Below are 15,888 nucleotides of genomic sequence, written 5' to 3' on the forward strand. Positions count from 1 at the left end.
GCTTACACTGTCTTTCTCTCTATCCCTTTCCCTCTCTCTCTCTCTCAAAAATTAAATAATAAACATTTTAAAAATTTAAAAAAAAAAAGAAGGAAAGTTATGGGGCACCTGGGTGGCTCAGTTGGTTAAGCGTCCAGCTCTTGATTTTGGCTCAGGTCATGATCTCATGGTTCATGGGTTTGAGCTGAGAGTGTAGAGTCTGGGATTCTCTCTCTGCCCCTCTACCACTCATGCTCTCTCTCTCACACTCTCAAAATAAATAAATAAACATTAACAAAAAGGAAGGTTAGATAAAATTTGCTTCATTAATACAGTGGTAAACATTTGATTATTAAAATGAATGAACTACTACATGTGCAACGTGGAAAAGTCCACTTTATAGATATTATTATATCTTTTTAAAGAGCGGAACAGTGTAGTATAAACTCATTTTTTAATAAAACAAATGAACTATCATGTGATTAGGAGTCAGTGTTCACTGTTGACTTTATACATACACATGATGGATTATAACAAGCTTGCATCACTCATGTAATTTACATCATGTATAAAATGTTTTTTTAAAGATGGCAGTAATCTATTAAATGTAATTTGTCTATTTAAAAATTGTATAGATTAGTTCTTTAAACAGTCTTTTACAATTTGTGCAAGAGAGTATCTAAAAATTCAAGACAGATTCTTGTCCTAGATACTTGAATTGGTATTATATCTAAAGTGCGTTCTTTTTTTTTTTATTTTTTTTAATGTTTATTTATTTTTGAGAGAGAGAGCATGAGCAGGGAAGGGGCAAAAAGAGAAGGAGACACAGAATCTGAAGCAGGCTCCAGACTCCTAGGTATCAGCACATAGCCCGACGCAGAGCTCGAACCCTCGAACTGAGAGATCATGACTTGAGCTGAAGTTGGATGCTTAACCGATTAAGCCACCCAGGCGCCCCTAAAGTGCATTCTTCTAAACTTAGGCAGTCACACCTACCTAATATAGGTACCTAAATGGGGAGATTTAAAAGGTAATTTTTGAGGTTGACAGTTATGAATTTGTTAGTTACTATTTTATCAATTCAGTCTTTCTATTTAAATGTCCTCTACAAACCTAGGTGGTAAAACCAGAAGAAGACGACTTCCAGGATTTTCAAGATGCTTCTAAGTCAGGATCCCTTGATGATTCATTCAGTGATTTCCAAGAGTTGCCTGCTTCTTCAAAAACAAGTAATTCCCAGCATGGAAGCAGGTAGAAAAGAGCTGAATATAGTTAACATTGTATTTAATAATTGAGAAAGAGGCATCAATAGTAAGAAGCCTAAGTAAGAAAAATTAAGACTTCTTACTCTCATGCTTTCCTTGATTATTCCCTCGTTATTCATACTTGTACCTTTGAAACTTTTCTCCCCTTAGTCCACCTAACAATTGAGCACCACCATTTCCTCCCAGTATACAGCTGCTTGCTAATATATATATATATATATTTTTTTAATTTAATTTAATTTTTTTTTTTTTTTTTTTTTTTTGCCTGTCCTAAACCTGATTATAGCAGAGTGCACCTTTGCAGTGATGACTTCATGTACTTGTAGCAAATGCAAGCCTTTGGCTGTTGAAAAACTTTTTAGGCAGGGGAACATAATTTGATATATTTGTAATATAATGTACTGCTGATTCTCCACAGAAATCCTAATTCAGAAATCTAAATATGTCACCAATACCTTTCCATCATTTTTTAAAAGTTTTTAGATAGTACTTCTTCCACAGAGTAGAATATACCAGGCTTTGAGCAAGCAATATGAATTTCTTCAGTTATTTTTGGAACTTGTTTTTGTCAGGATACATGCATCATTTTTCTTATGTTCCTTGTTTGTGCAGTATCATTCATCTTTTCCATTTTAACGAAATGAGTATCTTTTGACGCTTCCTGCATGTACACTGTAACAAGAACCAAGGGATAGGTATTATAGGGAATGACACATAGAAACATTTGAGTGGTGGGACTATAAAGTACTGGGATTTCCAAGCCCACTACACCAGCACACACATGTTGACCTGATAGACACGTAATATTTTTCAGATCTTTTCCTTTGAATAAAATGTGTAAGTTCTGCTATCTATAACATATCTGAATGACCCCAAGGCATCTCACATTACCTGCATAAAATTAGATTCATTATTTTGCTACTCAAAGCTAAATAAAAATTTGTTAAATTAGCATTCCCTCCCTTGGTGAATCATGTCACCATGTCCAGTCACCAAATCAGAAACATGCTATTTATTTTTGGCTCCTCACTCTCTCCTTTAACCACCATCGACTCTGTACTCTCTGCTTGCCGTGGAAAAAGGCTGTGTCTGATCTTGCTCCTGCCTAGTCTCTTGACTGTTGCCCTTTCCCTACAGCTCATGTCCCAACCATGCCAGAACAACTCCAGACTAATGCTCTTTCAGGCTTCTGACCCTTTACCTTCTTCAATCTGAAATTCTCTCTATAGTTAATTCTAGTTCTATTTCAAAAATCAGTTTAACATAGGAGGTTTTTACTAACCCCACCACTTCAGTCCCCACCTCAAAGATGAGGGCCACTTACTGCCCTGGTGCATTTTGGACGTCTGTGCCCTGATTATAATTACTGGTTTATCTGACTCTCTGTCTCACTTGGCTGTCATCCCTGAAGATAGTCTTTCACGGCTACATATGTAGTACTTAGCCATGATATATAATTAATAAAGGTTTGTTGGGTGAGTGTGATGTAGCATGAAGGTTATAAACCAGATTGACCAAATTAGTGGTTTACTCCTCTGGAAAAAAACACTCAGTAGATGGAATTGAAATTTGGGCATAGAAAGTTGTAAGATGGTGGCCAGACCTGAGATATGTGGAATATTAGCAATTTTGTGTGGCATTATCTCCACATAATAGTTTACTTTCATACACAGTCATACTTTGTAGACTTGTTTTTCAGTTCTGACTTGATTACTTCCATGCTTACATGAAAACATTTTGCTCATGTCTAAGAATCCACATTCACTGTTTATTTACTCATTCAAAAACATTTACTTACCATCTGCTGTATGCCAGACATTGGGGTAGGCACTAGAAATACAGAAGCAGAAAGCACAGTTCCTGCTGTAAAGAAGCTTAGTTTTATCTCAGTATTTATATTATCTGATGAAATTCTCTTAGAATTGGTCCCTCAGTGTGTGTGTGTGTGTGTGTGTGTGTGTGTGTGTGTGTGTGTGTACATATATAATGAATTCCCTAGTTTATGATCTGTAATGCATATTATGAGTTTATTTTAAGGGATATTTATTAAATCATGGTATAAATAGCTGAGCTTAAGTGAGACTGCTTTGGGCAGCATTTTAAAGCAAAAAATGGGCATTATTTTTCAGAGAAGATGAAAAGGCAAGTATGGTGTTAGAAGTAGGCTGGAGTAGAGAGTATTGTTAGTCTGTGAAAAAAATCTCATTAGTTAAGGGCAGCACCAATGTGGGATGTCTTAGGATTTGTGACGTAATCTGTCAAGCATTTTAGAAATAAGTGGCATGATGAAAGTGATCTTGGTACTGTGTGGGATAAATTCAGCTGCCATAGTAATCCTGTTGTGAGATGATGAGGTGTACTCTGGGTTTAGAGTTAGGCACTGAAAAGTGTGCGTGTGAGAAATTGGTCAGGCTCAGGGTTGAACTGGATGTCAAAGGAGAAAGAGCACTTGAGCCAGCATGAAAGGGGATCTGGAAGTCAGCAATGTCTTTCATTTATCCATCCAGAAAATACTTACTGTGTGCTGGGCACTGGGGAGCTTAGAACAATAAACATCACAGATATGGGGCACTGATAATAAAACAGTTCACAAAGAATTAAGGTGTAGTAGGGGTTTGAGTTGGTTAGTTTCATTTTACTTTTTAAATGGCTGTATTTAGTGTGGTGTCTGTCCAGTCGGATGGGAGCCCCCAAATGCCAGGCAGTGATCTGGTGGAAGCTGGTGATGTGGGGAGGTGAAAGGATTCACCCAAAGATAGTTTACTGAATGCACTGCAAGGGAGGGGCAGGCAAGACTGCAAAGGAGAGACCATCTGCCAGGAGGCAGTGGGTGGGGGCCGTTTTTAAAGGGGGAAGAGGAGTAGTTATGGCTGGTGAAGAATGGAATTTGCCCTTTTTGGTAACTGTGCCTGCCTGGTTGTAAGTAGCCCATTGGTCCCTTAGGGCCTATAGATAATTTGAGGTGGTCACCCCATGGGCATGTCTATTCAGCCAGGTGGTCGCTGTGGGTCCTTTTGCCTTGATCAAATTTCCATCGGTCACGCCTGTTTTCTAAAATGTCTCTACATTTAGCAGGGTAAGCAACTAAGTAAAAGCATCTACTACAGCCACACGGAGTGGTTGTAAAACAAATGGATTCACTAGAGAAAAAGCAAATACTTTTTTTTTTTTTTGGCCAAATTCTCTTAAGGTTCTTAAATTTTAAAACCGTATGCCTCCTCACTGAGTACCTTTCATTAGTATTAAAGAGTAGAAGTAACAGTTCTCATGTTTGGAATAGATAACTACTTTATATAACTGGCATAAACACTGTCATGGTGATTACGGTTTTTTGGGTTTTTTTAAATAATTTCAGGGAACTAGAATGAATTATTCATTTGTAATATGCATAAAATTACAGTCTGAGTCTGCTTTTTTTTGAGTGGAATTTTATTTTGTTGACTTCCGTCAGTATTTCATTACCTTGGAGTTCCTCTATTTTTTTTCCAATTCTGAAAAGAATTTTAAACAATAATAATCAATTAAATGTCACATTTAGTAGAAGATTTTACCAATGGGCTTTATAAGACCACAACTAAAGTTGGCTATTCATGAAAAACAAATTGATTGTTCAACTTTGTGATGTTTTTTCTCAAATATTAATTACTTTTATTTATATGTAACATGCTGTTCAATGAGTTGTAGTTTAATTACTTATGAAACTTAAAAATCCACCTATGATGTATAGGCAATGACCTGTTTGTCAAGATCAAATATGTAGCAGCTATTTGGTAGTGATGTGAAATTCTAATATTTGATACACTGAGTCCTAAAGCACTGTGGACCTCCATTAGCATGCCTGTGCAAGAGCTGGGTTTTTTACCTTGCTTGTAGGCTCCTGATAAGACGATTTAAATGACTGTGGAAAGATTTTTGCTTCAGGGCAGAGAACTCAATAGAAATCCATTTCTATAACTTGTGTGTGTGGTATTGAATGACACAAACTAGTGGGGGAAGGTAGTCATTCATATGTAAAGTTGTTCTTCCAGGGAGCTGCCTGGGTGTGATAAGAAGGAGAAAAAAGGCAATGCTTTTATAGTATGTGTTTAAGCCATCCAAGAATTACCCACACAGATACTACTCATTACACTATTTTTCCATCCAGCGAGAAATATGTCCACAGGCAAAAGTATCTTTATCTAATTTTGAAGTGATTGTTGTTTTGCTACAAAGATAGCTTCTGGAACCGCTGATGTGATCCTTGTAAAAATGTAAATTGTATTAACTCCACCGCTGCTTATCAGATGTGTGAACTTCTGCCAGTAAGCAATGCAATAAGATCAAATAAGAACAATTTACATCCTGGCTTGAACAACATTTCATAAATAGATTTTTATCTTAACTATTCCACCTCTGCATTCTGAACCCATTTTAAAGAATGATTTGTACTAAGGTTAACATAATTTACTCTAAAATATTGGGTTTACATATTTGGAACAGTTTACTTTTCCAGTGTTACGGACCTTAAGTTAACATTCTAGGAGGTCATCATTCTATGAGAATCTATTTCCAGTGCCATTCCAATTGTTTTTGTGGTTTATAAAGATGATTAGGTGGTCAGCATCGGTCTGACCCATCTTGAAATAATCAAGATTTGATTGAAATCTTGAAATAATCAATAATCAATAATCCCTCTCACATGGAAGGTATTTCAATATATTTTCCCAAGAGAAAGAGTTTAAACCTCTGTGGTGAATATATATAGTTTCTGAGTTTTAAGGCAGGGAACCATGAATTTTAATCAGGTACCTACTTGCCATTTTAATTCTAAGCTCCTACTTGATGATAAGGGAAGGATTCAATGTTCTAGTCATTAAGAAATATTTCATTTTCCCTTTTAGTGCCCCTTCTTTGTTGATGCCCCTTCCTGGCACTAAAGCATCAGCTTCGATGGATAAGTATGCTGTGTTTAAAGGAATTGCAGCTGACAAATCCTCTGAAAGTAACATTCCATTTGGAGGTAAAAACACGTTGTCAGTTCACAAACTTATGAATGTAACCTATGAATGTAAACCTTTTTAATGGTGGCCTTTTATGAGAAATGTATAAAATGCTTACACCACTTGTCAAGTATGTGCGGTTAACCCAGTCCGCCTTACTTATTTCCTTGAGTTTTAATCTCAAGTTTCGTATTCTTAATAGACTCTGTCTTTTCATCATAGAGCCTGGTGATAAATACAGTGCTTTCAGAGAACTTGAACAGACAGCAGAGGGTAAAACTTCAGGTAAGTTTTTGATTCCTTGAATGGATAAATTTCAATTTTTAAAAAATTTTATTCATTTATTTTTAAGTAAACTCTACACCCAACATGGGTCTCAACCTCACGAGCCGGAGATCAAGAGTCATGTGCTCCTCTGACTTAGCCAGCCAGGCGCCCCTCAGTTTTTAATAAAAGATATTTTTGATGATTCTTTCAGGGACATTCCTGAACATGTCTTTATTATATTGTGTGGGTGAGGTTTTTTGGCTTTGTGCCTCTGGAAATTACAAGGAAACAAAATATGGTTCAGTTATTGGAAATTCTTTTCTAAAATTTAGGGCAAACTCCAAATTGAGGCAATTTCTTCTGAAGCTAGTTATGTTCCCTTTCACTGGAAACCTTCAAGCCCGGATAGACTTCTGTATCAAATGGAAGGCTGTGACTGTCCTCAGTTATTTTAATGTTTAACAAGAACTGGAACTGTTGGCAGTGCAGCGATCTGTGGACTGTGCAGAAGTTTTGCAGCAACCAGTCTTTTCAAGATTTTCAAACGTGGCTATAATTTAATAAGATGAAGTAAGCGGGATTTATAGAAGGGCTTAAAGAGAGTAGAAGGGAATACAGAATGATAGTTTAAGAACCGTATGTGTGAAGACCAAAAGTTATGTTTGTGGTTAAATCCTAACCGGATGTGTAGGGTTTAAATAATCATAGGTCAAATCATGTCCTTCAGAGCTTAACTGCGCATGCTACGAAATTTGCATACTCTCATGAGGATTTCTTTGTGTACTGAATGCTCAAATTTAGAATATCCTTCACTCATTTGTTGTCACCCTTCTGTCCAAGGGAGGGGGATGAGAGGAGATTGTAGGAAAGGTAATGTAGGAGTAAAAGTTCAAGGAAAAAGTGTACTACTTAAATATCTCTAAAAAGGAAAAATCCACCTGTCCTAAAAATATTCATTCCTTGGGAATCCTGGGTGGCTCAGTCGGTTAAATGTCCCACTCTTGATTTCAGCTCAGGTCATGGTCTCACGGTTCATGGGATCAAGCCCCATGTGGGCTCTCTGCAGGTAGCCTGCTTGGGATTCTGCCCCCCTTACCCCCCAACGCCAACCCCACATTTTCCCTGCTCATGCACATGCTCTCATGTGTGCGCGCTCGCTCTCTCTCTCTCTCTCTCAAAAATAAATAAAACACTGAAAAAAAAAATATTCAATCCCTTATAGTTGTCAGATTCTAGAAGTATTTCCTTCTGTTGCATTCAAGCCTTTAGGATGTAATAACTTTGTTCCTCAGTGCCTAGATTAGGCACTAGGAGTACAGAGATAAAACCCTACAGGAACTTTTGGCTTGTTAATTGGTCTTTGACTCCTAGCAGTTCTTTCATCACCTCTTGGACCAAACTGAGTTTGGAGTAAAGAGCATGGTTTACAATCAGAGTTTTTTGTGTAGTGTGGTATTAATGATCATATCATAGGGGTGTTATTCCTGGGAAAAAAGGAAATATCACTAAGCTCTGTCACTTAGTAACCTACAAAACGCACAGTTCTGAACACAATACTATATGAATTTTTTGTAAGTTCTAAGACACCAACACACTTGATGCATTCAGGCCGATGTATTTTTAATGAGAATAAAATAAAATATATTCTCCTAAAATGAACAAAAAGTTGGCACCTCTACTGGAAGTCCTTAAAGTTAAGTCAGGAATGAAAGCACATCAACAAAAATGTCAGCAACAATCTGGGGTTCTGTTACTAAAGTACTATAAAAGCAGCACTAAGGTACTGCTTACATTTTGATGACAAATGTGATCTCTTTTGAAATGTTTTTAGGACGTAAAAAGTGACAAGTAGAGAGGGGAACTTATGAGGATTCAGAAGGATTCAGAGGATTAATGTACCCTCTGATATGCAAGCTTCCAATGACTGCAACTAATTTATTTGCTCCCAAATTCATTTTGCTTTTGAACTTGTAAACCCACCCATTTTATCTCTTTTTGACCCTTTCACCCAGCTTACATTTCTTTTTTTTTTTTTTAATTTTTTTTTTCAACGTTTATTTATTTTTGGGACAGAGAGAGACAGAGCATGAACGGGCGAGGGGCAGAGAGAGAGGGAGACACAGAATCAGAAACAGGCTCCAGGCTCTGAGCCATCAGCCCAGAGCCCGACGCGGGGCTCGAACTCACGGACCGCGAGATCGTGACCTGGCTGAAGTCGGACGCTGAACCGACTGCGCCACCCAGGCGCCCCATCACCCAGCTTACATTTCTAATGGAAACGTTTACAATTCCTCAGTAAGTTTAGTTTGCTGTGGTGATTTCTTTTTAAAAATAACAAAACAGGGGCGCCTGGGTGGCGCAGTCGGTTAAGCGTCCGACTTCAGCCAGGTCACGATCTCGCGGTCCGTGAGTTCGAGCCCCGCGTCGGGCTCTGGGCTGATGGCTCAGAGCCTGGAGCCTGTTTCCGATTCTGTGTCTCCCTCTCTCTCTGCCCCTCCCCCGTTCATGCTCTGTCTCTCTCTGTCCCAAAAATAAATAAATGTTGAAAAAAAAAAATTTAAAAAAAAAAAAAATAACAAAACAAAACTTGTCAATTTCACAGATATTTCAAAGTAGCACATCAAAAATTTAGACTGACAAAATCGGCTGCTTATGACGTTTTCATTTAGGGAAATGATACAAATATTATCAGTGATATACTTACCTAAAACAGGGTAATTTTTTTTAAGTTTTACATCTGCTTCTCCTGTCAATTTGTGAAATTGACTTTAGTCTTATTAGTGGTATGTCTTAAAAGCATAAAATACAGAAATTATGAATGCTGTTCCTCTCTTTCTAAAATTTCCCTAATAATATTAAATAGATTTCTCTGTGTTGATAAATTATGCTGGTGAATTAAGCCTCAGATTAAGAGGAAAAATCAGCTTCCATTGTTTCCTATGCTTTTTTCTTATATTAAAGTATTATCGTGTTATAAGCACTAAATATTTAAAGCCTGTTTTATTATAATGACAGTTTTAAGAATCAGATTTTGGTTTGAAGTACACTTTTATGGCTCATATGTCTCTATATCTCATTTTTAGGGACAAATAGAATTTGAAAAATGGATGAAGAATTACAGCCTATGTTTTAGAATAGCATTAATATTTTTAAATAATAAGTGATGTTGGTGTAGCTATATTTATATTTGGTTTAGCTCTGATTTTCACTACCTGGTAAAATCTAGTAGATTTTATGGAAGACCTTCAGACACCATTAGAAAAATTGAGATCATCTGCTTCCTAACCTCATACTTAAGAGTGATAATGTCACTCTCATAATAAAGAAAAGAAACTCTGTTTAGAATCATGGATTCAGATTTTTATCAACATCTTAACTGAGTCTATTTAATTGTTTATTAGAAACACATTAGTACCTATTTTCTCTAAAAAATAATAACAAAACATTTCAGTAACTCCTTTTTCATAGTAGCACAGTATAAAGTTTAAATACTGTCCCTTGAAATTTTTAATAGTGGAGTTGGTATTTATTCAAATCCTTTTGAATTTTAATAAATAAGAGTAATTACTAGTTGGTACAGTGACATGGCTGATTTCGAGATAAACCCAAGTGCTCACAGATTTTTTTTCTGTGAGATTCAACTTATTTGTTATATAGAGAAGCCACTTTAAAATGTGTCCTTAGCTGGAATGAATGCTTTGCAAATAAGTAGATACCTTTTCATAATTTTTCATCAAAGTTAGCTTCAAATTAATGCCTCCACGTACTTGAGCAAGACCACTTAATATCTAACAGTATGCTTGAATGTACCTAGTTGAGCAAGGTGTTTCACATCCTAAATATTAGATGCAGGATTTTTCATAATACTTCACTAGAGCACCCATGATACTTTTTTCCTGATTGATCACCATGTAAAACATTTTATCTTTAAAGGATCATCTTAATGTCTCTCTCTTCAGGAACCTCCAGCACCCATTTCTTCTTCTCTTGTGTGCTTGGCCAGCTGGCTGTAGTGAGAAAAAAGTCCTGAGAGCAGTGCTTTTGGCCACTTGAAGGGTATGGCACTAGGACACGTATCATGTTAAAATGAGCAAACGAAACTGACATGGTTAGGTGCTCTCGGTTTGATTTTTATTTATTTTGGTATCATTAGCCTTTGGCATGGAAACAGATGTGTAGTGTCCAAAGAGCTGTTTTGGTAGGGTGTAAGCTGTGGTTGAATAATGTCAAGCTAGTGAGGGGCAAGTCTTTAAAAGTATGCTTGTAATTTAATATGCTGTGCATCATGTGGTGTTCAGCTCAGCATTCTTATTTATTTTGCCGTGTTTTTCTCTTTCAGGAGAAAACTTTGCAGAATTCAGATCTGCGAGCACTGATGACGGTTTCACCGATTTTAAAACTGCCGATAGTCTATCACCACTAGAGCCACCAACAAAAGACCAAACTTTTCCAGCATCCTTCCCCTCAGGAGCTGTACAACAGAAACAACAAACACAAGTGAAGAATCCTCTGAACTTAGCAGACCTTGATATGTTTTCCTCAGTTAACTGCAGCAGCGAGAAACCATTATCTTTTTCAGCTGCTTTTAGTGCATCCAAATCTGTTTCCACACGGCCACAGCCAACAGGATCTGCTGCAGCTACGACAGCACTGGCATCAACTAAGATGTCTAGTTTGGCTGATGATTTTGGAGAATTCAACCTTTTTGGGGAATATTCGAGTCCAGCATCTGTTGGGGAACAGGATGACTTTGCAGATTTTATGGCTTTCAGTAATAGCTCTGTTTCACCTGAGCAAAAGGCAGATGATAAATATGACGCCCTTAAAGAGGAGGCTAGTCCTGTTCCTCTAAGTGGCAGCTCGAGCAGCACAGTGAAGAGTGGACAAAACTCCGCTGCCACGTCCACCAAATACGATGTCTTCAAACAACTTTCTCTGGAAGGATCTGGACTGGGTATTGAAGAACTGAAGGATAATACCCCTTCAGGAAAAAGTGATGATGATTTTGCTGACTTCCACTCTAGTAAATTTTCTTCCATGAACTCAGACAAATCTCTGGGTGAGAAATCAGTGGCTTTCAGACACACCAAAGAAGACTCTGCTTCAGTGAAGTCCTTGGATCTCCCTTCCATTGGTGGCAGCAGTGTTGGCAAGGAGGACTCTGAAGATGCACTCTCTGTTCAGTTTGACATGAAACTGGCTGATGTGGGAGGAGATCTTAAGCATGTCATGTCTGATAGCTCTTTGGATTTACCAACAGTTAGTGGCCAGCATCCTCCTGCTGCAGGTGAGGAATTGGTGAGACTACTCTGGTAATGGTGATGTAGATTTCAAAGATGGTTCGGTGGGTGTTGACTTATAGTAGAGTAAGGCTCTGGCTCTTAACCTTAATGGATTTCTAATAACCTCTTCATTGCCAGTCCCATTGAAGCAGTGTTTAAATTAGATTCTGTGGGTACTTGGATATATGGATCCCATGAGTACTCTGGAACTTAGACTGGATAGCTAAAATGTTTTTATTTTCAAACTCTAACCCCAACTTGGTGTTAGAGGCACATAAAAATCCACTGCTAAATGAACCCTACATCACCAGGAATTTTATAAAGACTTTTGCAGTGTGGGTACTGTTCCTCCATTTCTGTGAGTGAGGTCAGTGTTTTCCTCTCCTTTTCTCTTCTCTTGGGTCTGTTTGGCAGCAGCCAATATAGTATTCTGTTTGGCTGACAGAACTGATTCTTGTTAGGCCAAGTCTTAGTAAAAATTAGTTTAGCCAGTCGTACTGTGGTTTGCCACATCCCCACAAGAGAGGATGGAAAGAGCTTGTGTGTGGATGTCCTGTGTGCCAGGGTCTGGCAAGGAGGAGGGCATGAGTCGTTAGTGGAGTTCAGGTACGGTTTTCAGCGTTAACTCTATTACTGAAAGTATTAAATTGTAACACATCTGTAGATGGTAGAATAGGGTAACTACTCACTTTCTCATAAAATGTTTGAAAACATCCTATAAGGGAGCCCTCTTTAAATTCTGTATGGATTTACATGTAGCAGTTTATTCTCTAGTCCAACTTCCTGACATAAAATCTAGATTCCCAAGTGTCCTCGTTTTTATTTTGTTTTGTTATTTGCTATGTTATATAGAAAGATAAACCCATTTTGTGGCCTTTAATAATGAGAACTATCTCAATATTACTGTATTATTCTAGAAAACGTATTATGCTTATGAAGGGTTTGTTGTTTTTCTAACTAGAGAGGGACATGTAAGACACTTCCAAGTTTACAGATTCCAGCAGAAATGTTAAAGAGTATTACGGCTTTTGCATAGATCACATTGGTAAGTCAGAAAACAAAATCGCCTCCATCCTTTGGCTATTGAAATGTTGGAGGTATCCTTATAAACGGGGTGCCGAATCGAGAGCAGGTGTTCAGAGACCGTGTGTGTCTCCCGTGGCGGCTTGCTGAGGCTTTGTCTAAGGGCGGTGGGCTGTCTGCGGGGCTCCTTGTGCCCCTGACTGTTGACTTCCTTTTTTTGTACTTTTCCTCAGACGTTTTCCTATTTTTTTGCTGCTCTTTGTTTGATAGGGTGATTTTGTTTCTCTTTTTTGTACGAGCTGCTTGAGCCACCGTGGTTGGTTGCAGAGTGCTCTGTTTTTTTTGAACAATATTTGATTTTTATTTAAAAATCTCATAACATGTATACTAGCCTTCTGGACTCTCAAGTTACTAATTAGAAGCTATTTTTCTGAAAGTGAATCTATATTCTTTCATAGTGCCAAGCTAGATGTCTTTATGAGATGAGTCTAATCAGGTTTGTGATGTCTTTCTTTTTCCTTCTTTTAAAATTTTTCCATTTTATTTGGGGAGGGGAGGTTTTTTGACTGAGCTTGTTCTGATTGACCTGTTAAAATAATCTTCTGTGCACATGTTCTTTTATGTATGTTTGGAACATTCCCAGCTTGGAACCTGTAATGTTCAAGCCAAGTCTCTTCAGTTTGAGGATATCCTTAAAAGCAGATTGTTTCCTCTTTTTGATCTGTAAACCTCCTGTCAGAAAGAGCAGTATCCCTTTAGAGCGGTTGTCACAAGGGGTTGATGTCTGACCAATGGGCTATATTGTTGTTGGACAAAACTGCTGCATAAATGTACTGTAGAAGGTAAATGGCAGGGACTTCTTCAACGCAGTTTGGTTTTTCTTTATCCTCACATTGACTGCAGTATCTCATGCTCTCTTGGTCTGAGGGTTAAAGATAACTTCTCATTGGAGAAATAAAAAGTGGGCTGATGAAAAGAGAATAAAACCTAGCAAATTGCTATCTCTGGACCTTAGTGTTGTTGAGAAACCCTAACTTAACTCTGAAAGGGATACTGTCTCTTTTAACTCTTACAATTATTCTTTGTATGGAAGGTAGATAATACTAATAATAACATTGCCTGATTTCTCTGCGTATTATTACATTTAACCCTTTGGGCCCTTGCTGCAATATAATTTCATCTAGGCTGCTTTATCCCCACCACTAAATTTAATCTGGCCCCAAAGCATCTTGATGTGCAGTCATTACAATCATCTGGTTTTGTTGGCAGCAAGAGCTTACCCTCATTTGTGACACTCTCAAAGGGTTAGTGAGACTTCTGTAGCTCCCTGCCTACCTGTAAAGTAGCTCTTCTTTGACATTGAAAATCGTTGTATTTTAATCAGCGCCTTATTATCAGTATTTTTTTCTTTTTGGCTGCTTTTCTGATGTCTTTTTTTCAATTTAGACATTTTCTGTGTGAATGTGCCTTTTCGAACTTGCTTTGGTATATTCCTCTGCAAATACTGATCTGCATGCTTATTCTGATGACTTCTTTTCCAGCTCTTCTGTACCACTCTCTTTTGTGATCTGTAAGTCCTATGTTAATAAATAATTCTTTGGCATATTTTGAAAGTGTGGGGATGTGTGTAATTTGTACTTTTTCAGGATTAGACCAAAGAAATACCTGGTCCATATCAAGTGTAAAATAATAGCACTTCCTGTGATTAAAGGGTTTTCCCTTTTGTCTCTTCAAATACCTTTCTCCTAAGAAAGTATTGGTTTAGCCCTTTCCCCTAATAATCCCATTGATATAAATTTTTAACATGGCACTGGATTAAAACATAACTTTAAATGTTTAAAAAATAAATGTAAACCTTACACACTGTGTAATAGGGAAAAGTTACTCCTTTCTTCTAGTGAGAAAATGGGAGTCGATTTTATTGCTTAGTAAACCTCACAGAGCCCATCACCACGAGGAGTTAGTTGCACTGTGAAGAGGGGCAGGTGAGACAGATCTAATAGTTGAGTGTTGGGGACAGGGGATACATCTGTTAATAACTAGATGTCTGTAAATTTAAAATAAATCATGAAATGGTGTTGAGATGGGCTTCTGAGCACAGTACATGCAAACTGAATTTCAATTGATAATCTTTGTGATGGAGAGTGTTCAGTGTTAACATCAGGAAGTCTTCAGGTCTGAATTCAGTGTGGGTCTGAAATAGGTGCTCACCCTCTACTTGTAGAGCCTGTTATCTTTCCAACTTCAGAATGTATTATAAAGCTCACAGTCCATAAAGCAAGTTCTTAAAACGATTTTAGGATATCTTCAAAGCAAGCTTTAAATCACTTTCATTTTTTGAGAAAATAATTCTAGAAAGATGCACAAAAGTTAGCAATAAGAGAATGCTAAGTTTGGAAAATATTTTTTCTATCTTAGAGAATATTAATAGCAAAAAACCTTAGGAATACTATTGTTTTTTAGATCATAAACCCAAGACCAATAAAAACCTTGGAAAAAAGGATTGTTTCCATGGTTTCCATTTTTTTCTTATATTTTGAAATTTTAGTTCTTTTTTTAAGAATTTGAGGCAGAAAGAAATTAAACCATTGAAAATGAGGATTTTTCAAGAGGATTCCAGAGAGATCACTTACAGTATCTGCAATAGGCCATTTGGGAAAGAAAAAAGTTGCATGTTGGGGGTTAGATTAATTCAAAGAGGGGTACCCAGGTGGCTCAGTCAGTTAAACGTCCAACTTTAGCTCGGGTCACGATCTCACAGTTCGTGAGTTCGAGCCCTGCATCGGGCTCTGTGCTGACAGCTCCGAGCCTGGAACCTGCTTCAGATTCTTTGTCTCCCTCTCTCTCTGCCCCTTCCCTTCTCATGCTCTGTCTCTCTCACTCTCTCTGTCTCTCAAAAATAAATACATTTAAAAAAAATTTTTTAAAGTAATGTTTAGATTAATGCAAAGAAAAGCTGAATCTGCCATTCAAACTACTGTGTTTTCCAGAAATTAATGCTTTAGAAAGTTGGATAATACTTGGTTTCAGAAACCTTGTGTAAATTATATTACATTTTAATTATGATGTATGCTGCTAACTAATTTGGAAGAA

At 37.4% G+C, this 15,888-nt stretch overlaps 1 protein-coding gene across 15 annotated transcripts in view; it reads left to right on the forward strand.

Annotated features, from left to right (window-relative positions):
• Positions 1 to 15,888, forward strand: part of SYNRG (synergin gamma) — a 101,453-nt gene that overhangs the window by 41,015 nt on the left and 44,550 nt on the right. For all 15 annotated transcript variants that reach the window (XR_003964506.1, XR_003964505.1, XM_030294663.1 and 12 more), the window contains 4 exons: positions 1,097 to 1,230; positions 6,125 to 6,243; positions 6,446 to 6,508; positions 10,830 to 11,777. Coding sequence is in view for 13 of the 15 variants with exons in the window: in XM_030294663.1 (XP_030150523.1) it covers positions 1,097 to 1,230; positions 6,125 to 6,243; positions 6,446 to 6,508; positions 10,830 to 11,777 (1,264 nt within the window). In the remaining 2 variants the exon portion in view is untranslated. The remainder of the gene's footprint in view (positions 1 to 1,096; positions 1,231 to 6,124; positions 6,244 to 6,445; positions 6,509 to 10,829; positions 11,778 to 15,888) is intronic.

Source organism: Lynx canadensis, chromosome E1, assembly GCF_007474595.2.
Source record: "Lynx canadensis isolate LIC74 chromosome E1, mLynCan4.pri.v2, whole genome shotgun sequence".
In the NCBI taxonomy this organism is placed as follows: domain Eukaryota; kingdom Metazoa; phylum Chordata; class Mammalia; order Carnivora; family Felidae; genus Lynx; species Lynx canadensis.